This window comes from Gigantopelta aegis, unplaced genomic scaffold (genome assembly GCF_016097555.1).
Source record: "Gigantopelta aegis isolate Gae_Host unplaced genomic scaffold, Gae_host_genome ctg2976_pilon_pilon, whole genome shotgun sequence".
In the NCBI taxonomy this organism is placed as follows: domain Eukaryota; kingdom Metazoa; phylum Mollusca; class Gastropoda; order Neomphalida; family Peltospiridae; genus Gigantopelta; species Gigantopelta aegis.
This window is the reverse complement of record NW_024533126.1, coordinates 58,211-76,959: the sequence shown is the minus strand read 5'-3', so window position 1 is coordinate 76,959 and position 18,749 is coordinate 58,211. Positions and strand designations below refer to the sequence as shown.

The 18,749-nt window shown below is 33.8% G+C and overlaps 1 protein-coding gene and 2 pseudogenes across 1 annotated transcript; 2 read left to right on the top strand and 1 right to left on the bottom strand.

The window, feature by feature from the left end:
* The first annotated feature begins 210 nt into the window (after positions 1–210).
* LOC121391803 lies at positions 211–1,025 on the top strand (annotated as a pseudogene).
* A 245-nt stretch (positions 1,026–1,270) lies between these two features.
* Positions 1,271–2,218, bottom strand: LOC121391802 (annotated as a pseudogene).
* A 157-nt stretch (positions 2,219–2,375) lies between these two features.
* Positions 2,376–4,102, top strand: LOC121391800 (espin-like). The gene is made up of 3 exons (XM_041523298.1): positions 2,376–3,033; positions 3,686–3,765; positions 3,935–4,102. Exons 1-3 carry the CDS (start codon positions 2,376–2,378, stop codon positions 4,100–4,102), a joined length of 906 nt encoding a protein of 301 aa, XP_041379232.1.
* The last annotated feature ends 14,647 nt before the right edge of the window (positions 4,103–18,749 follow it).

The window sequence follows — 18,749 nt, the reverse complement described above, 5'->3', positions numbered from 1 at the left end:
GGATTTCCCATAGGACTCATTCTCGTATTCCTATTTCAAAGATTCTATATTCTATACCTGTCCGATCCATGTCTTTTAGCTCAGCCTGTACTGAGTGAATTCACAGTGCCCTTACTTGACTGTACGAAGTGTCGTAACATAACTCGAGTCATGGAGATATACAATATATCTATAATACAGTTTATGAATGAGCATGCATTTTCTTTACAGCCTGTCTTGATGAAAGGGGCTGCCTCTGACTGGTCGGCGATACATACTTTCTCGTATCATTTCTTCAAGGACTTGTACATGCAGAAACCAGAAGCCATTGATCACGATAAAAGTGATGGTCAGTTTTTCCCGTATAGCTCAAGTATTCATAAGCTAGATGAGTTCATGAGTCTTAACAATGAACGTGCCGCAATGAAAGGAGAAAAATGGTACATAGGATGGTAAGTAAGTCCACTCTAGTATTCTAATGGATCCATTGTTCTCTAGGAGTACAACTGATCCCTTTATTGGTGAGGAATTAAGGAAACATTTGAAAGAGCCCTACTTTTTACCACCTAAGCATCTGACTCACATCTTGCTTGGATCTTTATGGGATCACCAGGGCCTGAGCTAGTTTTACATGTATGAAAATAGTGTTAGTAATAGTCTTACATACTTCTCTCTCTTCTCTCTCTCTCTCTCCTCTCTCTCCCGCTCCTCTCTCTCTCTCTCTCTCTCTCTCTCTCTCTCTTGTAGATTGATTGGGTAGGTAGGCCATCATGGCAAGCTCAACTCTCTGGAACAAAGACTTGGACGCTAGCTCCTCCTCCAGAATGTGAGAATGACTGTTCAATATTCAACATCACAGTTCATACAGGAGACATAAGTGAGTTTTAACAAGTAACGTATTATACAGTGTATTTGATTGTACAGACAATTCTAATTCACTTCATTCATATCTTATGTAGTTGTACTTGACACCAATTCATGGTTTTCATGCTACATATATTCATCCTGGTAACATCAGTATTACATATGGAACAGAATATGAATAGACAGACATTTCAATATGCTATACTTATGTCCATATTGTTTTAGCTGGTTTTTTTTAGTCTCTTAAAATTTTTAATTACTTGTCTGTATTATTAGCTGGTCTTTTAGTCACTTAAAACATTATTACTTACTTCAACTGGAAGCTTTTTTTTTACAAAAATCAATGTTGTGGACAATATTTAAATATAAAAAATAAAAGCATTCATTGCAGTAAGAAAATAAATTAAAGATGACACCATGTCAAAATTTACATGAGCCAACATACAAAATTGTTCCATATGAGTTTAAAGAACTGTCTCAATCTTGATAGTGTCTTTTCTGGTACTTGTGGGTGTTTTTCTCCCTTTATTACTACCCAAACAACGTATCTGGCTATTGCCAATAGCTCTTGTCCAACAATAAAAACCTTTTGTGTTTTATTAAAATAGAACATGTCAGGTTTAAAATAGGTAGGGACATTGAGAAATTGTTCCACTCTAGTTACTTCTTTCACAGGATCTGTATAAGTTTTATCTCCACTAACTATTAAGATTTGATCTTTCGGAAAATATTGTAGCCATCTCTTATAGTGTACGTCATACAGACTTACTTTGATAATACTACTAGATTGTCTGAAGGTGCCATCTTGTTTGAAAATTGACTTTTCAAATGTAGTCTAATTCTTTTTTTCCGTTGTTTTTTTGCATCAAGTTGTGTGTAGTCTGAAATTGCTCTAGTAACAGGATCTCTCACAATCATATTAACTTAACAGTCTTTGACATTTGTGCTATTCTTCCTGGTACTTTTGGCCCTATAAAATAGCTTGGTGATTTTTCAACTGCTATCTCTCCTGCACTAGTATGAGGTAATTTTGCGTTCATACCAATTCAGGCCTTTTTTGAAGTTGAGATCACGATCAAAGAAGTGGACCTCTCCCCCGTGCAGTCTTGATATTTGGATGTTCATCCATCATAGAAATCAAAGCTCTTGTACCACCTTTCTTGACTCCAATTATAATAGCACCAGCTGGAAACTTTTGTGTACTGGTACTACTTGTATTAGTGTTAACTAATGATAGGTTAAAACTGACAGATCTAACTCTAGCATTGTGTATATAGATATAAGAGAGTACACACAGCACTGCAATGATTAGTCCAATGACGAACAGCTTCTTGCCTTTTATACCATATGTAAATTTAGATGATTCTTCAGCCATTATCTCTATGAATAGATTTACTATTTACCTCATTCTCACGTGACTGAGACCCCACCTTTTTGTTTTGCATAAAACTATTAATAGAGACCAGCCCCACCCACACTTGTATTATTTTGAAGGGCGAGTCTAATATCTATTAAACTTCTCCGAGAATACAATGAGCTTCGCGTCTCTACGCCGAGTCCTCAGATCAGCTCGTAAGGGACTCTGCGCAACTTGTTCCAAAACTCGCTATCCTCAGCTGGAGGCTGCAGGAGCAGGTCATGTTGGCTGTCTCATATACACCCTGGAAACAATTGGTACTCTCATCAAGGATGATCATGAAGTGACAGCTCTGCATGTTGCAGCCAGGAAAGGACAGATATCCGTCCTTATTTACTTGGTTGAGAATAATGTTGTGAAATCTGGTGATGTCTTTAAAGCAAGGAATGGAGCCACTCCAGCCCACGATGCAGCAGGAACAGGTAACCTTGAGTGTCTACGATACCTTTTGAGCAGAACGCAAGCTGGTCCTAATGACCTTGACAACAATGCAGCAACTCCTCTTCATTGGGCAGCACAGAGTGGCCATCTTAAAGTAGTACAATGGTTGGTAGCTGAAGCTCTAGCTCCTGTTGATGCTGTTGCTAAAAATGGTGTTACTCCATTTCATTTAGCAGCAGCAAAAAACCATCTCGATGTCCTTCGTTGGTTAGTAGGGTTTGCCTTTCGTCATCACAATCAACCAATGAAGCTTGTCAATGCAAAGGACAAAAAGCTGGCTCTACTCCACTGTACCATGCTGCTCACGCCGGCCATATTAACATTGTTCACTGGTTAGCAACAAAAGGTGGTGGTGATCCAACTGTAGCTAATCGACAAGGCTTAGCACCTCTTCATGCAGCTACCATTGCTGGTCATACTAATGTCGTTCAATTCTTATTTCAATTTGGATTAGCCACAGCTCCCAGTGGTTTGAGAACCTCTGAAGGAGCTTGTTCATTGCATTTTGCTGCTGCAGAAAGTAAGTCATACCTTATTTATTTAAGACTTTTAGTTATTCTTTATAGATCATTTGGAGATTATTCATTGGTTACTACAGCAGAATGAATGTACTGGGAGTGAGAGAGACTATTACCACAGTACTCCTTTGCATGATGCAGCAGAAAATGGCCACATTATGTGAGTTTAATGTAATTTTGCAATAGAATTTCTATCTTCCATATTAGGGCAATAAAATTGCTATGTGACTATAATGCAGATCCAACTTTATGTGATATTGAAGGCAACACACCTCGAGATCTTGCCTCAAAACATGGACACCATAAATGTGCTTCATACCTTGATAACTACATCAAATCTTTAATGAAAAGTAGAATAAATGGAAGTGTTTACTACTGCTGTAAGTTCATCATGCACAGATATTTGCAGTATCTAGTTTTAATATTTTTTTATGTAACATTTTTTGTTTTCTAATCTAGCCTGCAGGTCATGGAGCTAAGCTTCAGCGCAGTAAACCCACTCAAGGACAAATGATGGACAAATACAGACATGCTCCACCACACATGGTGAGTGGAATCAATATTATACCATTTTAAACTTACTCGTTTTAAGATGCCAGTGAGTGCTTACGATGATGATGAGTACATTATAGATAATATACAGGGAGGAGGGTCAGGACAATGGGAAGTAAGTCACTTGTGCTCTAGTCATGGTTATTTAGCTTGTATTGGTTAGACTCTTCATGATCTAATGGACAAGGAAGAGATAGAGCTTCTGAGTCAGGAGCAAGAAACTTTTGAAAATGATACCATTATGACAGAAGCTGAACAGAAACGTCGACGTTTGAAGAGAAACTTGCTAAAGAGGAGGCAGAACGAAAGAGAAAAAAGGAGGCACTTATGAAGGAACAAGAAGAGCAAGAAATGGTAAGGATATCAGGGTTTCATTTAGAAAAGTGGACAAGGGGGGGGGGGGGGGGGGGCAAAATGCCCCCCCCCTAAATGAACCCTGGATATACAAGCAATCATTATTGACTATCTATGATTTAAAAATAATTAGCAATCTTAATTTTATTGCCTCAGACATTAATTTTTAATTGACTACTCAATTTTAGGAAATACGTTCTCAATTTATCAAGGAAAGACATGAGGATGATCTTCAATTATGGAAAGTCTAAAATCCTTTGAAGATACAGTCAAGAGGGCCAACGAGAGCTTGCATCTCAACTAGGTGATACAGCAATGCAGGTTGTTAACCGACTTAATTCATGATTGTATTGTGATTTTTGACTTTTTTATTAGCCTAATGTGGTAAAAAAAGAGAAAGCTAGATCACTACCAAGATCAGTATCAGTGAGTGATTTGAATTATGTAATCAATAAGACTGTTTGTTACAATAGAGTGGGGATTCTTCTCAGAGATTTGTCAATGTTAAAAGAACTGTTGATGATATGGATGCAAGGTAAGCAACTGAAGAGAAGAAGTTTTAAGTTACTGTGTTCAATAGTAGTGCTCAAAATAAAAGAGGTTCTGTATGGATTTCAAAGTTGCTCAGAAAAAGAGGCAATACCCCAGGAAATTTACCACATTCAAAAAGTTGGGACTCTAGTCAGCTGCACAACCACGACGACCCAGTGCTGATCCTTATCAGTGGACCATTCCAAATCCTCCATCTCCTCCATCTGTTGAGTTCCTACTGGGCAGGAGTAGAGTTGCCCATTCTAGACCAAAACCTAATATGTCATTGAAGGAAGAACTCCAGCAAAAAACAAACTGGGGACGAGATGCTTATGATGACCATTATGATGATGATGATGGAAGTGATTCTGACGATAGTGAGAAGAACAAGAAACTAACACAGTCTAAACTTGCAAAGGCTAGAAAACGAAAGAAAAAGGAGTTGTCAGAAGTTCCAAGTGCTATTAACAAAAATCTTACTGCTGAACCTGCCAAGACTCCCTCACCAAGACAGAGACGATCATTAGGACAACAGCACCAAGACACATCCATTCCTTCTCTTGACGACTTCATAATTCCTAAATCCGATCTTCCACCAAAGAGAAGTCAAGAACTGTCTCAACCTGCAAACTCCCCAAAGATTTCGCCTTCAAATACAACAGGAGGAATACCAACAACAAAACCAATCAGAGCTGCTCCACCACCTCCAGTACAAGTATCCCCCACTGATGAAAGCAGGAACACAACAACACCAACTGCTCCTATTGTAAAAGCAGTAAGTGCTCGTAGCAAAGTGAACAGACCCCCACCACTTCCTCTTGAAAGCGAGACACTCCACTTCCCTCTAGTTTTATGAACCAGTTAAATCATGCTTTGAACTCATCACAAGGGAGAGAACCAAAAAGCCTTACAATCTAATCATACCAATTCACCACCAGACTCGCCATCAATGCAAGAAACTGAGCAAAATGTTATTGCAATGAGAAGGCAAATCACACCACCACAGGGATCATTGTTTCTGGTTCCTTCACAAGGTGTATTACAACCCAATAGACCAAAATTACAAAGACAACCAGCCATTGATGTTCATGTTAAAGAACAGTTCATGCATGAGGATGGCAGTGATGACAGCAGTTTCACAAGTAGCTCTGAAGAAGAGACAGAATCATCCGAGGAAGACTCCAATGAGGAATTAGAAGATGGAGATAGGCCAATAATGGCTCGTAACATGGGGATTCACGGGGCCAGAATTGCCAAGGAAGTCATGCAAAGAATGAAGAACCAACGCTATCCATCCATTTTTCGTAAGCCTATTATTACATTGGATACCATTGCGGAAATTCAACATGAAACTGTCTATCAAGCTGTAAGCAGAGAGTTCCATAGCTATAGAATATATTATATGATTGATACAATATCTAGGACAATAAACAAGAAATGGCTGATCTTTTTTAAGAAAATTGTAGCAAAAAGGAGAGTAATATCAGCATGGAGAGCATACGTTCGTCAACTAAGAGAAGCTGTATGTTTGTATTTCTTGTGCAATAGTTAATAAATGATTTGTTTGTAGAGAGAAATAGCCGAACAAATGGCATTTGGTCACAGAAGAGGTACTCATATTCTTTTCTTTATATGTTTATGTATTACTTGTTGACTATTATAGATCTTCTGGCTAATGCTTTCTGGCTTGGATCCAAGCCAAAAATGAAGCTGAAGCTGAGGCTGAAGAAAGAATTCTCGAGGCTCATAAATACTATCAGCGCAAATTAAAAAAGAGAATAATTAAAAAATGGAAGGTACTATCAAACATTTTTTTACAACATATGTCATATGTAAATGTATAATATGTTTGCTATTATTAGACTCTTATCACATCTGGAGTCAAGCAAGAAGCAGCAGAGAAGGTTTGTATTTGATTTATCATTCATGTACAGTGAGTGATAGCATCTTTACCTGTTAACAGAAATGTTTGCAGTGGCTTAATGCACAAATGATAACAATAGGCAAACCTCAAGTTGATGATTTATTCAAATCAATAGCAGATGGTGTTATTCTAATTTTAGCATTAGCTGTAAGTTATATGATGTCATGCATTTTGTATCATTTGTTGCTATTTTTAGAATGCCTCAGGGAAGAAAGCACCAAGATTTAAACAAAATCCAAAGATCAAAATTCATAGACAAGATAATTGGAAGGTGGCATATGAATTTATGACCAAAATTGGTATCAATACTAAAGATTTTGAACCAGCAGGTAACATCATATTTAATCACTAACAATTGTTGTACTTGAACTGAAATTTATTGATATTAATTTCCCAGAATGACCGTTCATTTCCCACAATCTATGACCATTAATATCGAAAAATATCTAGTTGTCAACAAATATCTAGTTGTCAATAGGGATGGTGTCAAATACATTGAATAGTATTTAAATACAAATAATATGAAATACAAAATACAAATACTTCTAGCAAGAATATATTTCAAATACAATTACTTTGAAAAGTATTTAAATACTTTTCAAATACTTATTTATACTATCCTACAAAATATTTTATTTTGATCCACCCAACTTGCTAGTAATCATATTCATAGTTACCCCCTTAATGAGATTCATAACTGATACACTCCCGCCCCACAAGAGCCTGAACACACATATATACATATACATATACATATATATATATATATATATATATATATATATATATATATATATATTATTATATATATATATATATAATAATATATATATATACACACATATATATATTTAACTGTAATTAAATACTTATATATATATATGTGTATATATATATATATATATATGTATGTATGTATGTATATATTATATATATATATATATATATATATATATGTACATATATATATATATATATATATATATATATATATATATATATATATATATATATATATATATATATATATATAATAATATATATATATTCAATGTATTTCACCCCAAGCCTGTTTGTCAAGCATAATGTAGCATTAACATTTGTAGGGTGTTCAATATTAAAAAAATCTTATTTTGTTATGAGTCATAGTGCCTCTTCCTCTCCCCCAGATTTGGCTGATCTACATGAACATGCTGTGTATAATATGTTACAAATATTTTCAGATGGACTGGAAGTGAAGTGCTATAAATTTGTCTGTGGATTTTGTTATATAATATATTTATAAGTCTATATGGATAACATTATACATTATTTTTAACTCCTTTAACAAACCAGTTCATATCAACCAACCTGCACGTCGTCATTATGAAATACTAACCAAAAGAATTTGGTATTTATATCTCTATCATGTCAATGTCAATTATATAAATGACAATTTTATTTCAAATGCAACACTACACATTTTGGATAGTGAATATTTGGATCATAAGTTTGCAGTTCTCTTATGTACTGTGAATGCCTTTGTTTAACTAGTTCATGATAACAGTCTATAAGCTCTACATGAAAATATTCCTCCGCTACTTCACAGAACATTTCAAAGGTACCATTTCGATCTGGAGCAAAATATATACTCTTCCATTGCATTTTAAGAGTCGTTGCATCACAACCACCAAATCTTTATGAACTGTTGTGAAGAAGAGACAATCAGCACACAAAAGGACATCAAAACGTCTTATAAAACAACTAAAGTCTGATTCAAGTCTACTTGCATCCCAACATAGGTTACTAACTGCAACTGATGGAGACTTGAAACCATTAGCATGTATAATAGTTTTTAAATTGTCAACAGATTTTTCATTGCCATCAGTTAAGATCACTTCGTGTGGGACCTTGGGTTGCCGCCAACATTATACCTGCTAGTCCAGTCATGCCAGCACCAAGTTCACACACACTTAGTCCTCTAAATGATAGGGAGTTTTCCATACAATAAAATGCCATTACTTCTTCAGATGGCCATATGCAAACGTTGCCTGTGTTATTAAAACCAAATACTTCCTGCAATGTAAACTCCTGTGATATGATTGCCACATTGACATCAATATCTTTGTGATTTGGTGTTGTACCAGTATAGTGGTAGGATAACCCACTGGACAGATTGAGAACTAGTTTCTAAATGTTGAGGTAATGGTTTTGTTATAGCTTGGACATTGAACAAGTCAAAAGTTGAGAATCTTCTGACACTAGCAGAACTGGTTGAGTCTATGGAACATCCTGACGTCCTCTTGTTTAGTAGAGCAGCTCTTAAAAGATGCCATCTTTCCTTTGCTAAACTCGAGCATTCTTTTAGCCATCACACTCCTCCTCCTAGAAGTTATAAATAATTATAACCAGCCACTCCTCCTGTTCTGCTGAGCAATGGATGAACGTAAGTAACTAAGTAGTGATTCTTGTGAAGTACAATATTGTAGATTGTTATAATTGATGTCAGTATATAATAGACTTACTATACAATGTGGACTGGCATCTCATCACTAATCCATACCTGCACTAGCTAACTCTGTAACAGTAGCTGTACATTCCAATAAGTCATGTAATATAGTTTATACATAATACTCTCTATAATTTTAGCTAATGTAGCAACACCTTTGGTTCTCTCTAGTTCAAGCTATCCTCTTCCTGCTCCTCACAGCGCCCATTTCATCTCTCTTACTCGTCAGTCAGAGTTTCAAAGTCACTATCATCTGATGAGGTACATAGCAGAATAGTAGACATGTGATTACAATAATTACCTATTACCTACACATGTAAGTTTTATAGTAATAATTGGATGTAAATCAGTTTAATCTGTGCTGTTGGATAATGCAGTAGCATAAGGAAGGCCACTAAAATAGGACAATATTATAACATTTCAGAATATAATATTACATACCATACTATACTTGAATCTATACAATTTTATGTTGAGTGGGAATGTTTGATGTACATCCATACTACACTAGAATTTCCATTTACCTTAGCACTGGTCAGTGAACCTAATAGTTATGTGTTTGTAGTAAGTTTACATTACAGGGACTCAATGAATGCATGTAACACTGACAAAATCACTACATTTGATCCCTATCCTATATATACAGATGACGTCAGTGGTTATAGAAGATAGCCCACAGATCATTGAGCCATCTTATTACCAGACAAGTATAATGAATGACAATTATTTGATTTTCTCAATCATACTGACACTACTGAGCATCTTGTTTGGATGTATACCAGCTCTTTGTTGTTCCATACCTGCAATATTTTATGCAGCAAAAGTGAGTCATTATTATACATAAAGTATCATTTAACAATTCACTCAAGTATTATATATTTCAATACCCTTATAAACACACTCCATCTCTTTATATTTTATAGGCACGAAGAGCATTTGCTTTAGGACACTATAACACAATGAGATCCACAGAGAAGATAGCCTTTGCTTTAAATATTTTTGTATTGCTGTTTTGGATCATTTCGTTTACAATAGTAGTCACAGTTACATATAGAGTGAAGTGTGGAGATGAGGGAATATACTGTAATACATCTCCTTATAAAAATCAATCATCAAATTTTATTAATAACAATTAAATGTGTAAAATATTTTATTTACATTATATATTATACTGCAGTGTTGACTTTTGATGGATTGGATTGGATTTGTGTATATAATCTTTATGAAATTGTTTTTTTCCTTTCAGCCCTACATATTTTCTCACTTGTTTTAATGTTATTGTAAGTATTAATAAACATATCTATAGTGTGATTCAACCAACATAAGTACGCACATGTAGGTGTACATATACGTAAACTATTATATATACTACTTACCTACATCAACTGATCATTGATCTATATCAACACGCATATCATATCAGAGAATGGTTTATTCCTTATAAGCAGTTATATGTTATCTGTTGCTGTAGTAGTATGCACAACACTACAAACTTACTTTACTACAAACGTAAAGGAAGTTTAGTCATAGTAAGCCCTGGTATTAATACTTGAAGTAAATTTATACGGCTTCCTTGGCAATATTCCAGGCCTCACCTGTCTCTAGTCTCTGTCACTGTAGCGGCGAGATTTTACTGTTTTCTTCTAGTACCAATCAAACCCACACTATTGAAGTAATAGAAATATTATTACAATGGCAGGTAACAGTTTCATTGTTATTAATATCGTTTTTAAATAATCTTACTATCTTTACTTTCAATGTGTTTGATTCATCACCCTCAACTTATACAGCAATGGAGACGAGATTCATTACTCCCTACGAGCAAGACGTTTCTAGCCGTCAAATTGGCAGAGGATATCAGAAGGTCAGAATTTAATAGCGACATAGACATTGATACACTGAATGTTCAGAAATTCAATGTTTCTGTTTACATGTGTATATATTATGCTCTATAGCTACCCCAATATATCTATATAGAAAAAATTTATCTTCTCATTTACTCTATATAGACTATAATTGTAGATCATGAACCTAAAGGAACAAAACGATCTGCCTCTCCAGATATCCCTTCAAAACCAGGAAATCGTCACCTCACCATTTCTGTCATAATGCTAATAATATCAGCCATCTTCTGCAATCCTCTTGCCTTACTCTGTGCCATCCCAGCAGTCATCTTTTCTGTGAAGGTATATCCCATAATTACATTGTTTCATAGTAATTGTCAATGTCTATAAAATCCCTCATTTTTAGGCACGATCAGCAGAAATGGAAGGAAAGAAAGAAGAAATGCAAGCCAATGATAAAACAGCATTTGGTTTTTGCAATATTTAGTGTTATCGGATGGATTATTAGCATTTGTGTGACTGGATTTGTTGTTTATCGAAACTTTTGTGGACCTACAGGTGCTCGATGTGAAACAAGAACGCATATATAATAATCTCCAAGGATACAATCTGACATAATATTCTCAGACACTTTTTAAACATCTATAGATTTCAAAATTATAACGCAGTTTCAAAATACTTTTTTTGATTGGTGGGTGGGGACTGTGACAAAAATTAACAATATCAATAATATTCATACACACCAAAAAGTTACTGGGTGGGCTCGTAGGGATAAATCCTCCTCTTTGTACTGAATCCTGTTTCAACCCATGGCTAGTAAGTAAAATATAAATGTAACATCGTAAAAATCACAATACAACGTACTTAGAGGTTAAGTTAAAATACATTAAAAGCCCAATAAACCATGTTTCTAGCAACTTCATATTATAAATACTCCATTGCTGAACTTGGAGCAGCTACCCCTTTTAGCTGCTGCAAGCTACATTGAATTGATTAACGAAGTGGCTACTATATACGTGTAATGCATAGGTGCAGATGATAATACTGTGATGATGGAAAACCCAGCCTACAATGTAGCTCCTGGACTGCAACACACCAATGTAAGACCTTAATAATGGAAATAATAAAACTAGTTGAGTCATTTTAAGTATTTTTTTAGAGATCCAATAAACGACCTCGCAGTACAATTGTATTCAATCGAGAGCCATTAGGAAGTGACGATGCTGACAATCCCTATCCCTGAGTTTGCGAAAACCGGGGTCATCATCAAAGTGGGATCATCACATCACACTTGCTGTTGTCTTGACTATTGTATCAGCACTGTGTCTAAATGTCTTTGCATTAGGTTGTGGAATTGCTGGTATATACTTTGCTATAGTGGTGAGGATAAACATATTCCCAATTTTCCTTGCACTAAAGGCAATGATACTAGATTGTAAATGTATAAAGACATTATGATCTGGTAAGAAGTTTCATAGACATGTACCTCATTATATTGGTGTGACCAAAGCATTTCCTACTGGATCTCTTTAAGAGATTCAGTAAGAAATTCTTTGCCTGGCCCATTCATATATATACAATGAACTACATGTCTATGAACTTTCTACCAGACCATATAATATTCTTTTGAGAGCTATTCATTCAAAATAACTTATCTAAGTAGTGTATGCAAAGTCTATTTATTTTCTGTTCTTTTTTAGGCTCGTATTGCATCCAGGAATGATGACTATCATAAGAAATTAGAAAATGAACGAGTTTCTTTTGCATTTATTATTGTTTGTATAATGACATTAATTGTAACTGTTTGTATTATTGGATTTTCAGTGCATGAAGGTCTTTGTGGAAAGACTGGAGTGAGGTGTAGATTTTAAAATTATCATTTTTGACACTGCTGTTAATTAACTATTACTTAATAAAAATTAATATATTAAATTCATTAAAACCACACCTTTATTTATAACTTAATAAAAATTAATATATTAAATTCATTAAAACCACACCTTTATTTATAACTGATACAAAATTGAGGTATGTCTCCATTTCATACATTTATATTTAATTCGTTTGCTAACACTTTGTTTATAGATTCAGTCATGAGTAACCAAGCACCATATAGACCAAGGTTTCCCTTCATTATCAACATCATTCATCTGAGTATTCTGGACCACCTCCACCCCAATATCCCCCATATCCCCCGTATCCTTCTGATTATCCACCATTTCCTCTTCCCCCTGATGTGTCTCCACTTCCTCCTCATTATCCAGCTACTTATCATCATTCTAGACCTCAAATACATGATCATAAAACAGATAGCAGACCACATCAAACACAGGCCGTTCAAACGTCGATATCCTTATCATAGAGGAAGGGGAGCTAAAAGAGAGCGTCACCATCATGACAGTGAATATGATGAACGTTTATATTCACAAATCTATTTTAGAGGATCCTTGGAGAGGTCTTTTATCAGAAGAAGAAGAAAAAGCACATAGGGATAGAATTGCTAGACGATTTCAACCAAAGTTAGCACCTTCAGTAGCAACAACAATTGTAGAAGCATCAGTCAATGACTCTGAGACGAATGATGATTAAAATAATACATGAAAAGTCAAACACAGTGAATAATTCACAGAAGACTTCTTTGGGATCAGATAGTTTCTAATATGGAACAAATCAATGAATAAGTGCTTTCAGAATCAATATGCTTCTCTCTGTGAAAACTAAAATATTATCTTATTTTATGCCTTAATTTATGTATATACAACAATGAAACTTTAACACGATGCTCCACCTACATAATGACAAAAGGATTGTATCATTTCATATTTTCAAGAAACAATGATATTACTGACTAGTATTTGAAATCTAATAGCACTATCTTCTATCTGCTGCACAGTGCAATAGCAATGACACATCTTTCCTAACATTAGCTGTCCTACTTACATTCCCTTCACCAGATGTAAATAATTCACCATATCTTCCTGCAATGATGTGATGTAGCACAATTATAAGTCATTAACAGTGTTTCTTCATTAATTAGACACCTTGAATCATCAAGGTCATCAAATATCTATTATATACATTTACTAGGAAAAAATGATGACATTGTTTCTCTATATAATGTCTTAATAATAGTAAGAGCCATATTGTTTAAGTTTGACTTGATACTGTTTGATTGGGATGAAGCTTTGATCACCACTACAGTTGTTAATGTATTATATGAATTGTTTTGATGATATTACAATAGTAATGGACAAGAATTAATAACATTCATCATCATTAAAACAGCTGTATCTTTATCTTTTGTTGCTGTATTACAGAGTCTTCCAACTAATGAAAACTGTGTTTAAATCATTAAATCATTTAATAATCATCAATCCCTTAAAACCATATTTCTGGCAACAGTCAAAATGATGAAAAACCATATCATACAATATACACAGATCATGATAATTTAAACAAGTACTAACATTAACATTGATTTATTGATGACATTATTTTTTTCCTTTGAAAGTTTAATAATATTGATATATGTAATTTGAATAGAATAATAAAAAATTATTACATTATATAATTATTATTTTGTAAACAGTCAATTCCATAGGACAAAAGTAATCCAAACAGTAGTATATTTATTTTCAGTTTGCTACATGTTATCTGTTAAACCACAACTATTTTGGTTAAATCAACCAATCAATGAATTATACATCATCAAAGGTGAATAACCAGTGTAATCCTGTAAAAAAGTGTGTGTCACATGTTTTGTGACTAAATTATTGTGCAATTAGAAGATTGTGTTGTCATGGATCTTTCAATGGATTTACTATATATTATATTAATTTAGTTCTGAACTGAAACTTTAAATCCACATTAATTGCTTTCAGTTTTCAAGCATTTTTAGGTATTTCTGTACATAAGGATAGTGTTAATCTTTGCAATATATTCTGGAAAGTATTTGCCATCTATTATAGCTAGACTACTGACAACAGAACAGGTTAGCCTGGTCAGGCTGCCACATGCCCAAATCATATATAGTTGTAATTTAACTAGTTCAATAGCAAATTTGGATACATGTAACTTTATAACAGATTATATAATAATATTATATATGCCTGTTGAGCAAAAAATCAATTAAATTAATGATTTAATAACGCATGCGCAGCTGAACTTTGAAGTGGACGACAGAGACTTACTGTGCCAGTAGTTTGCAGTAACTAATTGACACATTGTTTACCGATATGGAAGGTAAATCTACATGTTTACTAAGTGTGTATCAGTGTTACAGAACTCAAGTTGATCTATAGCAGTTTTCCCAGACGTACTTTCCTATGCGTCTGGTCATGTGAGACTAAAACACGGTATACACGAGAGACTGGTCTTGTGAGCCAGACAGAATTTGCATATCGTTTGACAACAAGTGACGTCAATAAAATGTGTCCTGTTTGAGGTCATATACAGACTCACCAAAGTAGCAGCAACCAGATTGCAATTAACGATCATCCCAGACATGCATTTTCTATCACTAATACACTAAATCTGTCATAAGTAAAATAAGAAATGAATTCTGTTTTTAGTTTACAAACATCCTCAAAGTGACAGAATACAATTATAAATGTCCTTAGTGTCTAGATCTGAAAGAGTCTTTGTGATCTTTAATCAAAATCATGTTTTGCGAATTAATAGACACCACTTGTTTTACAAATTCAATGGTTACATGCATGATTAAGCCTTATTAGATAATATATGCATCTTTATGCTTTCAATATGAGATTATGTAATCGTCTAAGGTATGCAATTATTACGTTAGTTGCTAATGGAATCATATAAAATATGTAATATAACTTAAGCTTTGCTATTAGACTTCATGTTATTGTTACTGATGAGTCAATTATAAGTCTTTATTTCATGTTTTTTTTTTGTCATCATGCACAAACACCATCAAGTAAGCTAGCATTCATTCTCTTTCTTTACTTAGGTACCAGTACCAGTTTATCCACCTCAAGTACGCTATAAGTTTTTATATATTATAAATGTTACACCTACGCATTGCAAGCGTACCTACCTACTACTACATGTACTAGTAGATTATTGGACAAGTAATTGTAAATATTAGATTTGTATACAATATTAGTACACGTGTGTGAGTATCCCTCTGCTTATATAGCAGGGTATTATATACCACAACAAGGTTATCTACCACAACAAGGTTATATTCCACAACAAGGTTATGTTCCACAACAAGGATACCCTCTCCAGGCAGGATACAAGGTAGAAAAAGTTAACTATTGTATCATTAAGTTAAAATATACTTTTTTGATAGATATTCCTCCTCCTTATTATCCACAGCAGGCATATATTCCAGCTGCTCAGGTTGCTCCAACTGCTACTCAACAGTCTGTGAGTTGTCTTTTTACATAATAAATGAGAGATCACTTGTTCTTATTGTCTATAGACTTCTAATGTAGTTGTTGTATCATCACAACCAACTCCAGTGGTGTCACAGACTGTTATTCGTCTTACTGGAGACCACTACTTGACATTGTCCATTGTGTTGACATTCATTTGCTTTTTCTGTGGGACTTGGTACTCACTGTTCTGTACTATTCCAGCTATTATCTTTTGCTATAAGTGTAAGTATTATTTTCAAAGACTATATAGCTTATAGAATGATATAATTTTTATATATGTAGGCTCGTGATGCTGAGGCACGAGGTGATTTGGAAGGAGCTCAATCTAAAGCTCGTGTTGCTTTGATCCTCAATATTGTGTCCATTATATGGTGGGTCATTGCACTCGTCGTTATTGTCGTAGCAGCATCAGTGTCAGCTGCAACATCAAGCAATAGCTATTATAGCTATTACCGCTATTGCTACTACTATTATCGTTACGTACCAGCTTCTACTATTCTTATTCTTATTCTTATTATTATTATTATACTCGTTACTATTTATACTCTTACACTGGCACCTATTGCTACTATTACAAATAGACTGCCAGTTTTTTTTCGGTATGGAAATTTCAGTACTTTATAATTCTTGATACTTATATTATATTATTCTCCATGTGAAACAAGTGTTGCCTTTATTCAAAAGATTGTTGTAGCTGGTTATCATTTTTATGTCTCTCCAATTAATAATAAAATAAAATTATTATATTTTATAAACAAAATTTGAATCATATCAAGGTCATCAAATATCTATTATATACATTTACTAGGAAAAAAATGATGATATTGTTTCTCTATATAATGTCTTAATAATAGTAGGAGCCCATATTGTTTAAGTTTGATTGATACTGTTTGATTGGGATGAAACTTTGATCACCACCGCAGTTGTTAATGTATTATATGAATTGTTTTGATGATATTACAATAGTAATGGACAAAAATTAATAACAATGATGTATTATATTGTAACATGATTATAAGTTATTGACAACAATGCCTCTTCCTTAATTGAAGATGTCATTGAAGTCATTAAATATCTATTATACATATACCCTTTGTAGAGATAAGAGTATGGATAGCTGTCCCCATTGCTTTTACTCTCATGTTAATTTTGGTACAATATTATGACTACATCCTGGAGAGTATACCATATCTTTTTTTTTTTTTTATACATCTGAGCAACACAGCACAAAACTAAATGTTGTTTGATTCAACTATATATATATACCTGTTACAACACCTTTAATTGAGTAGAGCTAGCAAAAGTAACTGCTATAATATATGATATGTGTTATCAATCCACACTAAATAAACTTTTAATAGACTACACTTGTAAAAAGAGCGTTGCCAGAATATCTATGACATCATTGTAGTCATGGACAGTATGGTCAACAAAATCATATAAGCTTTGGAGGAATTATGTTAAAATTCAGTTCTGTTGTCTCCAAGATATTGTGACTTTCCTACAACATTCATCAGCATTTAAACAGCTGTATCTTTTGTGTTGCTGTAGTACAGAGTCTTCCAATTAATGAAAACTGTGTTTAAGTCATTTAATAATTATCAATCCCTTGAAATTATATTTCTGGTAACAGTCAAAATGAAGAAAAACCATATCATACTATATACACAGATCATGATAATTTTAAAAGGTATTAACATTGATTTTATTGATGATAATAATTTGTTTCCTTTGAAAGTTAATAATATTGATATATGTAATTTGAATAGAATAATAATTATTATTACACTATATAATTATCATTTTGTAAACAGTCAATTCCATAGGACAAAAGTAACCCAAACAGTAGTATATTTATTTTTAAGTTTGCTATATGTTATCTGTTAAACTACAACTATATTGGTTAAATCAACCAACAATGAATTATACATCATCAAAGGTCAATAACCACTGTAATCCTATAAAAAAGTGTGTGTCACATGTTTGTGACTAATTATTGTGCAATTAGAAGATTGTGTTGTCATGGATCTTTCAATGGATTTACTATATATTATATTAATTTAGTTCTGAACTGAAACTTTAAATCCACATTAATTGCTTTCAGTTTTCAGGCATTTTTAGGTATTTCTCTACATAAGGATAGTGTTAGTCTTTGCAATATATTGTGGAAAGTATTTGCCATCTAGCTGGACTAAGTACTGACAACAGAACCATTTTAGCCTGGTCAGGCTGCCACATGCCCAAATTATATATAGTTGTAATTTAACTAGTTCAATAGCAAAATTGGATATATATTAACTTTATAACAGACTATGTATATATATATATGCCAGTTGAGCAAAAAAATCAATTAAATCAATGAATCTAATAACGCATGCGCAGTTGAACTTTGAAGTGGACGGAGAAAGAGACTTGCTGTGCCAATAGCTTGC